Genomic DNA, 14,367 nt, shown 5'->3' on the forward strand with positions numbered 1-14,367 from the left:
CTGAGTGCATTTTAATTGCTAATGAATGGAAGGCAGCATTTGCATAAAAGAGAAAAGGATTTGCTTTTACTGATTACTTTTGAAGTTTTTCTGTTTTATTTATAGGTTTTAAGCTTTAATTTAGACAGAAAGAAAGATAGCCAATAGGGATTGTATACCATTGTATATCTGTTATGAGCATGTACACTACTGCTGTGTCATGACAACAAGGCAACTTTCATCATCTCAATGTAAAAACGTAAACTAAGACCATTTATTGTCACAAAGGTCTGTTTTGTTTTTTGTTAAGTCACTCAGGATATAAGCAAGCTATTCAAGGAATACGTGACTTTCAATGCAACTACAAACTAAAAACAAGAACACACTCACAACTCAATTGGATATGATTCACGGATGCTCTACAAAACCTGGAAAAAATAAAAAAAGAATTTGTTTTGGTTATTTTACATCTGAGCAAAGTATGGAGGTTATATTACTGATGAGTATATAGTACACTCTCAGAAAAAGGTACAACCTACTGATAAAGACAGCTGAAATCAGCATAAGCTGGTCTCCCAGCTTGGTTTTAGCTGGTTTAGCTGTGTTTTGGTCACTTTTTAAGCTGGACTTGGTGAAAGACCTACTGACAGTGTTTCCCATACATTGATTTATTTGTGGTGGCCCACCACAGAATCAACACTGGCCTCCACAAATAGAATTTTCATGATTCCCATTTACGTTTTTATTTCACTATTTAAAACAGCTTATATAATACAGATCAAATACAGATACAGATCAAAGAGTAGAAGTGAAACATATTTCAGGTGCCAACACTAGATCAAACGCAAACACGACATGATGACGTCACATATATGCTAATTAGCTGGTGACGCCATCACCACCACAGTCTCTCAAAATCCTGTGGGAAACACTGTGCTGACCCACCAGCATGACCAGTTTTGCCATGCTGGTAGGACCAGCTTATACCAGCTACTGCCACCTACAGCAGGTCTTAGCTGAATTTTTCAGTAGGGAGAAGCTGTCACTGGGGTAGCAATATTTAAAAAAGTACAACTTTGTACCTAAAGAGTGCAGATTGGTACCCCAAAGGTACATTCTCGTATGTACATTCAGGGTTCCCACACCTTAGTTAACTTCAAATTCAAGGACCTTTCAAGGATTTTTCAGGTCTAATACCCTCAAATTCAAGGACTACATGTGAGGACACATTTCAAGTGAGAGCAAGGTTACATCGTGTTACATTGTGACAGTTCTCTTTTCGAACTGTGGTGACACTTTGGGGACGCCTCCAGGGGTAAGTGCGTCTGAATGTGTATATGAAATTCAACCAATGGTGAGACTTAACGAGAAAGACAGGGTGACGCGGGAGCCAGGAAGTATATCGCTATCTGAAATATTGTCAAGGACGGCGTTACAGGGATGCAGGAAGTATGGCAAGGGAGACGCAGCGTCTCGTTCCCTTTTCAGGGAACAACAATTACATACGTAACTCGAGACGTTTTCATGTGTCAAACACAACTATGCAAAAAAACATTTTGGTATGAATCAACATTCGCATACAGAAGATATAAGCATTTAACGCAAACAGTTTAGCACGTGTGCTTAAAAAGTCTAGAATTTTTATGATGTTATCCTACACTACACAGGGAATATTTTGGATTTTTTTTTTCAAAAAACTTCTTGCATAAAATAGATTTCAATGACCTGTATCTATGTATGTATATTTTCTAAACTTCCCAGGGCCTTGAATTTTTCCCTAGATTCACAAACTTTCAAGGGCCCGTGGGAACCCTGTACATTGTTAAGAAGATTGGGTAACACTTTAATTGAAGGAGTGTTTATAAAACTGACATAACACATTCATAATAATAACATGACACGTGCTATGAACATAAAGGAGATTTTATGCACGTTTATGATTGAGTGTCATTTGTTCAATTATGTCATTTTTAATGCAAATATGACATTGTTTGAGATGTCTTGACAACTTGACATTACCAAGACAACATAACTGACCACTTGTTACCAGTGATACAATTTGAATTTGTCATTAAAATGTTATTAATGTTAATACTCTGTCATATAGTTTTATAATAGCATCATGAATATTTTTCTTGACCTCAACTTCAGTGGTACAAATATAATTTGTCATTAAAATGTCATTAAGTGCTAATACTCTGTTAAATAATTTTAAAACAACATCATGAATATTCTTCAGTTCATAATGTTTTTTTAATAACAATAATTAAAATTAATAAAAGTATACTTTATTGCCTTTGGAGAACGTATCATCTTATAGTTGTCAGTTTTTTATGTATTGTGCACGGTTAAGCTAGGCAGTTTCTTAAGTTTGATAAATATTCTGCTGTGTCATGTTTATGACAGATTTATGACAAGTTATGGTGTATTGGTTTATGTCAAGTTGTCATAACAAAGACATCTCAAACAATGTCATCTTTGTAATAAAAATGACATAATTTAACAAATGACACTAAATTAAAGTTATCATAAATGTGAATAAAATCTACTTTTTGTTCATGACACGTGTCATGTCATGATTATGAATGTGTCATGTCAGTTTATGAACACCCTTTAAAGTAAAGTGTCACCGAAAAAATGTAAGTGCTGCCTTTGTTAATTCAACTTAAATAATATTGGTTAACTTCCTTTTTACACAACTTTTTCAGCTAACTAATATTTTTAAGTTAAATGAACTTAAATTGGTTAAGACGGTTTCAGCGGCAACATCATAAACAAACGGCTTTTGTGGACCAAACGTAACTTCCGGTAGACTTTCACATAAAATCAATAACAACAGAGTCCTTTTACAGTAGTTATTTCTGATAAAAAAGTTAAATATATGTAAAGTAAATTACCTTTGTTTATATATCATATCGAACGCGTATCAACTATTACACTGAGTTAACGTTACTTTGTAAAATGAATGTATGCAATGTTATACAGATCCTTGAATTCTTGCCTGGCTGCCGAAACTCTCCACACATCTATGCTCGTCGCCTCCCTCGTCTTTAGCAAACCAAAACATTTTATTATCAACAAGGTATTTGTTTCAGAGATCAGTTTAGTAACTAGCCAGACTGATGAATAAACACAGACTGGAAGCTCGCCCAGGTGCGTAAACGCGTGTGCATCTGATGAAACCGTCTGTACCTAAATATTAAATTTTTAAAGGGTACTGCGCCCAAGCTTGGGACCATTTTTTCTGAGAGTGCAATTATGTACACTGAAAAAAATGACTAATTAAATTTACTCCATTTTTATAAGGTAAGTGGTTGCAATCAATTTATTTAAGCTACATTTTAAACAAACAAAATTAGAAAAGCAAAACAAAAAAACTTTTGTTTAAATGTAGCTTAAATAAATTGATTGCAACCACTTTTAAATAAATTGAGTAAACTGATTTAATCATTTTTTTTCAGTGTAGTGCATTTTTTTCTGAATGTGACACTGGTTTAGTATACATACCACTTCTTTATCCTTCACCCTTAGAATGGGCATGAGTGTGCCACAATAGCTCTTCGTATTAATACTTCATCAATCTCAGAGTCAGTGGCACCCTGGCATCAAAACAAAAGGGTGGAGGAAGAAAGAAGAAGAATTCATGACACAATCAGCACAACATTTCACTGCACTAAATCATAAGATAGATTTGTGTGAGTGTGTGTGTGTGTGTGTGTGTGTGTGTGTGTGTGTGTGTGTGTGTGTGTGTGTGTGTGTGTGTGTGTGTGTGCGCATTTACTCACACAGGCTAGTCTGCAGACTGCTTTAGGAGATATTAAAAGGCTCTGAACACGTTCTTGAACCTCCTCCCACCTATTAGGAGATCCCAGGAGAGATCTGTGAAAAATAACACAGCATAATATTTTTTCTTCAAAAAAAAATATATATATATATATATCTGGCCCCTCTCTGGTATTTTATTCATATTTAAAGGGTTTTTCCCCTAATCGAATACTCTTAAATTGCTTTGTTGTTTCAGCCAATGGTTGGGTAAAATATAAACAAACCCAACCATTGGGTTAAATTAACTTAGAAAATGTCCATAATTGACCCAACCATGGGATAAAACCACCCAGCGTTACTTTAAAATGTTTGAAAAATTATTCTTTCAAACAAATGTGTTCAGGTAAGTCAGTTCTTATCCATTCATTCAGATCTATCTGAATAATAAACACACACACACACACACACACACACACACACACACACACACACACCCATTGTGTTTCTGGCTTTCCCTGCTGGAGTGACTTGGGATGGAAGAGCCCTCATATTCCATACGGGAATGGCGTTTGCTCACTTCCGCGGCATAGTCAAGGAGATTATCCGTGTCTGAGGAGTCCCCATCCGGGACCTGAAATCACAACAAGGTGGAAGGCTCATCTGTCAACACATTACATTTTCTATAAAGAAATCCACAATCACTTAGATCAGGGGTTTTCAAACTTTATGATGGCAGGGACCTCACAAATTGACCCTAAAAATATATATCCATATCTTCTATAAAGAAAGATTTAAACTGTGTAAATAAATATTAATTGTAATATTATACAGATAGCATATTTATTACAAACTGAAATAATTGGTTTTACAGTTGACTTTTAGAATTTTTGCTTTGTCTTTTATTTAGAAATTTTCTGGGGACCCCTTAGATAGATAGATAGATAGATAGATAGATAGATAGATAGATAGATAGATAGATAGATAGATAGATAGATAGATAGATAGATAGATAGATAGATAGATAGATAGATAGATAGATAGATAGATAGATAGATAGAGTCAACTAAAGTGACTAAAGAATGATTTAACATTTTGCATTAGGAAACAACAAGTTATCTGTGTCTGAGGCATAATGTTACATTTACAAGTAGGAATAGTGTCAATGCTTAAAGTGAACAGCATAAAAAAGAAGAGGATTATTGACTTTAATAAACAATGTTAACAAAGTTAAACAATATAAAGTTAGGGGTTAAGGATTAGTCAAGTATAGTCAGTCAGTCACAAATATTTATAAAGCACATTTAATAACAACTAGGCTGCACTTTAGACTAAAAAGAAAAACATTAAAACTTGCATACACAACACATTTAAAGTAACACCACTTTGCCTGCTTGTGGCTATATGCAGTAAGGAATAGCAGCTAGCCATCATAATCCCAGAAAAAAGCTACAAAAGCTGTGGTAACTTTTCAAAAAGTCCATACTGGTACCTTACAGGTACATCCAAATATATTATAATTATAATATATATATATATATATATATATATATATATATATATATATATATATATATATATATATATATATATATACATACAGTCAGGTCCATAAATATTGGGACAGAGACACATTTTGTGTTATTTTAGCTGTTTACCAAAATATATTCCAGTTCCAGTCATATTATTACTATACATATAATATTACTTTAGCTTTAGTTGGCTAAAGGATTTAGGAATATGGAGCTCCCCCTTAATAAAAGGGGTCCAAAGTAATGGGACAGTTGACTTAAAACCTGTTTTATGGACAGGTATTGTCTATTTTTAAATAATTTCCTCATGAATGACAGATGTTAAAGGTCTTGAGTTGTTTTAAGTGTGACGAATGCATTTGAAAGCTGTGGCTGTGAACTCAAATCATTCGGTTCAGGGAGATCTCCATGCAAGTGATATACAGACCAGGTTTCAAAAACACAACAAATCCATCAGAGAGATAGCAGGAACATTAAGAGTGACCAGATCAACAATCAAGTCTGTATGAAATAAAAGCATGCACAAGATACTTCAGATCTTTCAACAACAAGTATTTCATGTGGCTATATTTCTATGATGATAAAAACAGCTATAGCTACCATATTTATTTGTTTCTCAAAAGTCTGTGTTGATGTGATGAGGAAGTATTTACGGGAAATGCAACAAAGATATATCACATATTAAGATAAGATTAGAGTGATTTAGATTAGATTTCCTTTATTGTCACTGTATGACTCATAAAATGAAATGCAGGTTATACATCTAACATTCATACACGTATAACTTACACAATATAAACATTTTTGATTCATCTCAAAAATACCTGATAAAGCTGATACACCCAACACTCCTCTTTCTTCCAGAGAAACAGAGAGTTTCTGTAAAGATTTAGGCCCTAGTATGCAATAGCGCCTCATGACCGCTCATCCGAGGGGCGCAAATTAAAAATAAGTGTTCGGAGTGTCATGTGTGTTGCTTGCATTTTCAAAATATGTGTTTGTTGCGTCATGTAAACCATGTGCATCACGTGTTTTGTCAAAATAAGTGCCTGCTGCATACGCGTCAAAACCATTTATGATAAAAGAGACGCTCACGTTCACAAAATACACGCAAGACACTCCCTTAACAGTAAACTCTGATTACGCATGAGATTATGCTAGTTGTTTGTCAAGCAGCATGGTGCCAACAACCAAATTCAGCCTGCATCACCCGAGTGAAAAAAACACTTCACAGACACCACCGGGAGCCTAACCTTAAATGTGGACTTCAGATTTTTCATGATCTTTATAATCTAATAATTTTTGTACAAACATATTTCATATTTTTTCAATAAATGCATATTCATTTAAAAAAGGTCATGAGCTCAATCCACCGGAAACATGTACAATGATAAAAAAATATATGGAATATACAGAATTGTATAAAATATAAATATAAACACATCACCAACCGAGCACTAGCTGTATCACTGCAGCCATTTTACAATGAACTTCAAAAACTTTACTGTATTCAGTATCCTTACAAATGAATCATTATTCAAGCAATATAATAATTGTCTTACAAACATACTAAATGATGTATTAAATAAGCAGATGGCTTATATTACACATATAACTAGATAATACTTGGTACATGTATTTTATTGTGTGTGTTACTAGAAGCCTAGTTTATGTTTTAAATATAACCTGGGTGCTGAAAAGGTTTTTTTCACAGCGATGCCATAAAGAACAAGTTTTGGTTTCTCAAAGAAACACTCAAAAAAATTCCTTTCATGACTTTTGAAAATCTGAAGAACCTTCTTTCACTTCAAGAAGATTTTTGAAACTGAAAAACTAAAAATGGTTCTTATGGCATCGTGAAGTATCTTTATGTTTCTCTCCCTCTGAAGTTTGTCAACTAAATATCTTATGGTTATTTACACAATTGCTTTTAGGGAGGAAACTTTAATAAAGCTGATTGTAAAGCACTACCCTGACATACACATGACACAAGTATGTGCAGTATAGAAATATAGAGTCTGGAATCAAAGTGACCGTAGACTTCAGATCCTGATGAGTGAGCTTTGATGCCCTCTACTGGCTACCACTGTTTCATCAGAAAGTCAATTGTGATATTTCTCATTTAATACTTTTGCAGTCACTTTGAATCCAGAAAGAGGCCCCAGATGTAAAATCTCTAAAAAATGCTGGGTTATTTTCAACCCAGCGTTGGGTGAAAATGGACTTGCCTAGCCTGTTGGGTTGTATTTTAAATGGATAGTTCACCCGAAAATGAAAATTCTGTCATCATTTACTCACTGTCGTGTTTTAACAAACCTGTATTGATTTATCTTTAGCTGAACACAAAAGAAGATATTTTAAGCAATGTTTGTAACCGTTTTTGAGCACCACTGACTTCCATAGTAATATTTTTTGTCAATGGTGCTTTCCTGCTTCATTACAAATATCTGACTTTGTGTTTAGCAGAACAAATAAATGCATACAGATTTGTCACAACATAAGGGTGAGTTAATGATGACAGAATTTTCATTTTTGGGTGAACTATCCCTTTAACCTATACTTGAGTTGTTTTAATCCAATGTTAGGAGGACAAATATAAACATTTTCTGGGTTTATTTAACCCAACAGCTGGGTTTTGTCCCTTTCTGACACTGTATTATTAACCATGCATTTATAGAACAAGGATCATGACTGGTCTGATAAACAGTTTATAATATACATCAGGAACCTACCTTGTCTCTATCCCAGAGTCCTCTTTGCCTCTGTGGAGAAGTTAGACGTCTTTGGGATACAGCACTACCCTGCTGCCGAACCTTCTTCTTCCTCTTTTTTGTCATAGCCCTCTAAAGACAAAAAACAACAAAAACACTTGTAAGTCATTTACTTTATAATGCTGCTTCTGGACAATATCTATTGTAAAAATGTGGTATACAAATACATTTAATTTAATCAGTATTTTAAAACAACAACCCTATAATGTCTTTTGGTTCCTCAAATATGTATTTTTACCGCAGGACAACTCTGTAATCCATCTCTATTAGAGATTTGACTGATTGTGGTCTTGGTAGAAAATTCTAACCTTGGAGAGATACCCTGTGATGAAACAATTTAAAAAATATTATTGTTTTATTTCTAGATATACTGCAATGTAAGAACAAAAACAAAATTTGTGCATTTACTGCTTAAAGGGACATTTCAAAAGGCTTTTTTAAAATGTCAAATAAATCTTTAGTGTCTTCAGAGTACGTATGTGAAGTTTTAGCTCAAAATACCATATAGATAATCTATTTTAGCATGTTAAAATTAGCACTTTGTAGGTGTGAGCAAAAATTTGCCATTTTTGGGTGTGTCCTTTTAAATGCAAATGAGCTGATCTCTGCACTAAATGGCAGTGTCGTTATTGGATAGTGCAGATTAATGGGCAGTATAATTATTAAGATCCCATTTTAGCATCACAAGTGGAGACACATTTCAATGACCTATTTTTTCACATGCTTGCAGAGAATGGTTTACCAAAACTAAGTTAATGGGTTGATCTTTTTCAAATTTTCTAGGTTGATACAAGCACTGGGGGCCCAATTATAGCCCTTAAACATGGAAAAAGTCAGATTTTCATGATATGTCCCCTTTTATAAATAAAAACATACAGGAAAAGCAGGATCTCGTGTCATTAATAACTCTCTCTCTACTCCGGAGAAAGATGGCACCAGCTTCGGCTCCGGGAAAAGAAAACTGCGAGCATCTTCTTCAAAACTGGCCAGTATTCTTCCAGCTGTAAAAGAAGATTTTTAGGAGCGACATTCAGAATAATCTGTGCTTGATGATAAAAGTATGTGTGTGACTGTGGTACAATGAATTGCAAAAATGTAGTTTACATGGAGGGATCAACTGAATGAGTTCAACTTTCACTGTTTCACCTGGAGAAAAGAAAAAACACTTTAATAAGCAACATTTTAGACTTAAAATACCATGAAGCAACCCAGAAGAAAATTGTATTGCTTAGATGTTGCTCTTTCATAGCTCAGGACATTTAATGAAGTTCTCATTTGTGTTTAATTCCCTTTTTAAGTCTCAGATGTTTTTCCTAAAATTGCTTGGGAAAAATATAAACAAATGGGACCATTGTTAAAGTGCACAAATAATATGGAGCTATATAATTAATGAAGACTGTATAGGTAAAATAATCTGAATGTGGAAAAATTTTAAATAGCATTGTTTTATATTGAAACCTTCAATAATTGACTTCAAATCTGAACTCATTTCGTGACGACGACATTTCTTCTGAAACTCAATTGGAGTCTTTGATTTCTTTTTCTCTGGAAAAATATCTGAAAAGTTGTTCAAAAAAATTTAATGTTGTCAGACGATTTACTGGAGCTTACATTGTAAGAATTCAGCTATTTCTGCAGGATCAGTGACATACTTTAGTACCTACAAAACAAAAGAGTTTTCAGTACATACATTTAAAAAGTGTGTGTGCTCCTGCGTGCGTGCGTGCGTGTGTGTAAAACAAACAAATAAAAATACTTTACCTTTTCAAACCTCATTTTCTCCCGAATTAATAATGGAAAGATTGCAGGAAGACATTCAGATTTTCTGTATTGGTTTATAAGACACACACTGACGTACACATCATCTTTGTCTGGTAAATGCACCCCTGGACAGGTAACCTACAAATACAAAAATTCAAACTTTTCAGTGCAGGTGAGAGACTGACACCAACTTGCACTGCATTGCAAATTTTGGTTTTAACTCGCAACTTCCGTGCTTTCGTCAGATTTACGTTATTAAAAAAATCCTCACCGCCCTCAGGTAAAGCTCCACGATCACTTTAACGGCTTTGTGGGACATCTTCCCCCGTCGTTTTTATCGCAAGAATAAAGTGTTATTTTTCATCCAGCTCATTCATTGTCATTTGAGGAGAGCGTCGCGTTTCTATGGTATCTAACGTCATCCGTCTGGTCAAGATCGCAGACTTTTATTTTGAAGTTTTTTGCAACCGGAAACCATATGGGAAAGCGGTAGTTGTAGTTTTCAAATGTATGATGTTGAGATTTACTTCTCAGCCTACACACATACATACACACATAATAACACAAACATATAGACGTGTATTAGCATCTACAGCCGCGGAATTTACTTTTTATATGTATGTGTTTAGGTATGCAAGTTAAATAATTATTTCACAAGATTTCTGCCAAATTCCTAATGAAAATGCTTTTATTTTGCATTCGTTTCTGAAAACTGAAAAAAAAGGTTTTCAGATGTTAAACACTAAGAAAACCGGTTTGTATTAATGTTTACACAACACAATGCATGATGTTTTACATGTATTTTAGGAACAATTCAAGTGAATATTTGATGGAATAACCTTGATTTTTAATCACATCTTTTTATGTGTCTTTTACATTGCTGTTGGGTAAATTTGCCACTCCTGATGTTTGCTTTTGTTGGAATTCAATAGACACTAGACTGTAATAGTCACAGTAAATGATGATTAAAGGCAAAACTGGAGTGGTTTCTTAATTTTGTGCATTTACATTTGAGATTTGTTTGGTTTAATTAGTTTAAAATCAATTCTACACATTTCATCCTGTCCATGCATCTATGAATGTGTAGTTTTAATTTTCGTTTAACATCATGGTAAATATGTTAATATGAAGCAACAATAGCTTATTTACAATGTCACACGACTGTTTCTGTCCAAACTTTAAATACAATAACTAAAGGCTATCCTGTCAATTATAATAATCTGAGATGTCTGGAATTAAACAGCAAGAGACAAAATTGGTATGCGCTTGGTTTATATGATCATTATCAAGGGTACCAGAAGTACAGTTGAATATCAATACTTAAAAAAAGACTGCAAATAAAACTTGCACTTAAGATTTACAACTTAAAAATAAATCAACTAAATTCTAAATACAATAATAAAAGTAATTCAACATAACAACCGCATATTAGAATTAGCTTAAACAGAATACACTTTTTTTTTATTCTTCAATGGATTGCCACCTGGTATTTGACTGTATATGCTAAATGGAAATCCGCAGCAAAGGAGCAACAGTTTTTACAGAAACATGTGAGATTACTCTGAATGGCATGCACATTATGGATAAACATTTCTGCATATATGAACATTTTGTTCAAAGGGAAAAACTAGCTTTCATGGAACAGTATTGATGGCCAAATAAAATGTAATCATTGTATTATAACTTTCCAGCAGTTTTGACACCATTGTGTGATGAAAAACAGTTTAAATAAATTCTAAACACCAAAATTGAATGCCAAACCTAAAAAAAGAAAATATGAAATATGTATGATAAAATGAAAGCAGAAGTACATTTGAGTTGTGAAAACTCAGCCAGCATGATGTCTATATATTGTTTTAAACGGAAGAGAGAAGTGCGGTTCTTTTCCCTTTGGTTCTATTTTCCATACACACTCTCATCACTGTAGGCGATGTAAAGGAAGAAGTCTTCTTCGTGGTGCTCCTGTTTGTGAGAGCGTGCCAAGCATAAGTTAATTTTATAATGAAATACTGATCAAAAAGTAAGGAGGAAAGTGAGAAGGAAATACCTGGTACAGCTGACCCATTGTGGCAGAGGTTGGGGGAATGACGTTGTTTACGAAGAAGAAGAGCGCATCCTCAGCTCTAAGGTGGATTCGTTTTCGAATGAGAAAGTAAAACTGGCCCACTGAAAATACCAAACATAAATATTATAAAAATAAATGCTTCAATGCAGTGGTTCTCAAACTGGAAGCCGTGGGTGCAAGGGACCCCAGTTTTATGACAATAAAAACTGGTTTCTTGTTTGAGGTAACATAGCATTTCATATTCTGATGCTGTGCACATAAACATCTCAATAATATCATCTTAGATTAGCAAAATAACCAGCAAAAGTACTTACCTGTTAAATCAGAGGGGACAAGATATTTTTTCTTGTCTAGGTCACCTATTCTAGCTTTAGGGGCTTTTTCCACGATTACCTGATATAGAAACAAAACATTTTGCATTACTGTTCACTGTAGGAATGGTATTGTACAGTTGTGGTGGCTGTAACTATAATTTACTGGTTGACTTTCACCTTTGTGGAAAGAGGATCTGAGAAAGGTCTGTTTCTAATTTAATGATGAGGAACAAGATAATGTCACAAAACACTTAATATACTAAAAAAATTAATTAGACTGTATCTAAGACAATATATGTTAATGTTTTTTAAATATCATTCATATTTAAAGTTTATATAGGTCAAATTGGGAAGCTTTTTGTTGCAGCTGGGGAGGCTCAACATGGTTATGTTCCCCTACAGGCTGTTTAGCTTACACTATTCTTTTGTTTGCTTAGTTTGATGGATACACAATCCCTAAATTTAGGTTAAAGGATCAGCATCACATTTTGTTATTTTGTTTTACTGCTTTGTTAGAGGCCTACTCCTATAGGTCTGTCGATATAAACATGTTTACATTCTAGTCTTTATTAAAGATTCAAATAGAGAGACAAAGACATACTCTGTGTCATTTAATTTTCTAACTACAATTTAAATAAGACCACAATAATAGAAGTCTACCATGAACCACGTATGGATCAAATATTAGACAACAAAAAACACAAACCGACCTGACTAACGTTACATTAGTCTGCTTCTAAAAAAACTAAATATAATAAGAAAAAAGTAAGAAAGGCTCTGCATATAAAATGAATTGTTTAAACAATGAACCAATTACGACTTTTACGTATGACTGTGTTTTGTTGTCGAGTAGCGTACAATGCTAGCTTCTGTTTACATATCGCACACGCGCTAGAAAGCAACTTACGGGAACCCTGTCGGGATATTTCTTCCTGATTTTCTCTCCTTCTGATCGCCTCTTCTCAAAAGGATGCTCTTCTTTGTACTGAAACTTCATGGTTGCTAAATAAACCAGATATGGTACAGATAATTTTTCTCCTGTACAAACACAGCAGTCTCACAGATGTACTCTAGTGTCCTTCCACACAGCTGTGCTTTTCGCTAAGGTGCGCATTGATACATAACACTTTCTATACCTCATTATTTATATATTTTTAAACTAAAACATGTGTGTGCTGAAAATTATACATCTGGAAAGGCCATTCGAAGCGGAAGAAATATTTTAATTTGCGCTGTCATCGGCGGTTACGTCTTCTGAATGTATCGATATCTGGTTGTGTAGGTAAGCTGGGACTATTTTTTTCAGTGATATGATACATGGAAACGTGAAGCAGTGATTCGGTCAGTCATATGACCGCTTCATCACACTTCCGGTATCTCAAAACATGTTTACTTTCCAAAATTAATTATGTACATAATAGTTAAGGACATCTAATATAAAGTTATAAAATATAAAATGGACATTAAAAGACCAAACATGTTCCCTTTAGTCGCTCTTAACTATGAGGAAATGTCTTTATAATGTATTAATCTAGTTACACATTTAAGTATAATAATGTGCTTTGTGTTTTTCTTTGTGAATCATTAGAAAGACATTAAAGGGGACATTTCACAAGACTTTTTTAAGATGTCAAATAAATCTTTGGTGTCCCCAGAGTATGTATGTGAAGTTCTAGCTCAAAACGCCATATAGATAATCTATTGTAGCATGCTAAAATTGTAGGTTTGAGCAAAAATGTGCCGTTTTTGGGTGTGTCCTTTAAAATGCAAATGAGCTGATCTCTGCACTAAATGGCAGTGCCATGGTTGGATAGTGCAGATTAAAGGGATAGTTCAGCCAAAAATGATATTAAACCCATTATTTACTTATCCCGAAGCCGCCGGAGATGCATATTTCCATCATTTTTCAGACGAACATATTTTTAGTTATTTTAGAAAATGTCTTATATCTTCCAGCTGCTAAACAGTAAAGTTATGGGGTCCAGTTCCTTCAAGTCCAAAAAATTTGCATATATCCTTCCCCAAAGAAATCCAAATGGCTCCAGGTTGATAAACAAAGCCCTTCTGAGGGTAATCGGCGCGGTGTTGTTGTAGAAATATCCATATTTAAAACTTTATAAACGAAAATAACTAGCTTCCATTAGCGCCGTCATTTTAGACTCCTCTGTATTGTATATTGTGTT

The 14,367-nt window shown here is 34.1% G+C and overlaps 2 protein-coding genes across 4 annotated transcripts; both read right to left on the reverse strand.

Annotated features, from left to right (window-relative positions):
* Positions 1 to 231: 231 nt before the first annotated feature.
* On the reverse strand, positions 232 to 10,245 carry spata6l (spermatogenesis associated 6-like). Of its 3 annotated transcripts, none has more exons than XM_055212838.2 (11): positions 10,077 to 10,244; positions 9,806 to 9,943; positions 9,656 to 9,704; positions 9,149 to 9,190; positions 8,921 to 9,045; positions 8,283 to 8,366; positions 8,006 to 8,116; positions 4,239 to 4,375; positions 3,765 to 3,834; positions 3,487 to 3,578; positions 232 to 407 (listed from the first exon to the last, which is right to left on the reverse strand). In XM_055212838.2, the coding sequence occupies exons 1-10, from the start codon at positions 10,122 to 10,124 to the stop codon at positions 3,507 to 3,509; spliced, it is 876 nt and encodes a 291-aa protein (XP_055068813.2). In that variant the 5' UTR covers positions 10,125 to 10,244; the 3' UTR covers positions 232 to 407; positions 3,487 to 3,506. The 3 variants fall into 3 exon arrangements, with proteins under 3 accessions (XP_055068813.2, XP_055068805.2, XP_055068823.2); XM_055212830.2 differs by having other exon boundaries at positions 3,765 to 3,858; positions 10,077 to 10,243; XM_055212848.2 differs by lacking the exon at positions 9,149 to 9,190 and having other exon boundaries at positions 3,765 to 3,858; positions 10,077 to 10,245.
* Positions 10,246 to 11,060: 815 nt separating this feature from the next.
* gabarapb (GABA(A) receptor-associated protein b) lies at positions 11,061 to 13,296 on the reverse strand. The gene is made up of 4 exons (XM_055212861.2): positions 13,092 to 13,296; positions 12,185 to 12,263; positions 11,853 to 11,971; positions 11,061 to 11,767 (listed from the first exon to the last, which is right to left on the reverse strand). Exons 1-4 carry the CDS (start codon positions 13,179 to 13,181, stop codon positions 11,702 to 11,704), a joined length of 354 nt encoding a protein of 117 aa, XP_055068836.1. The 5' UTR covers positions 13,182 to 13,296; the 3' UTR covers positions 11,061 to 11,701.
* Positions 13,297 to 14,367: the final 1,071 nt, after the last annotated feature.

Source organism: Misgurnus anguillicaudatus, chromosome 21 (genome assembly GCF_027580225.2).
Source record: "Misgurnus anguillicaudatus chromosome 21, ASM2758022v2, whole genome shotgun sequence".
Lineage (NCBI taxonomy): Eukaryota > Metazoa > Chordata > Actinopteri > Cypriniformes > Cobitidae > Misgurnus > Misgurnus anguillicaudatus.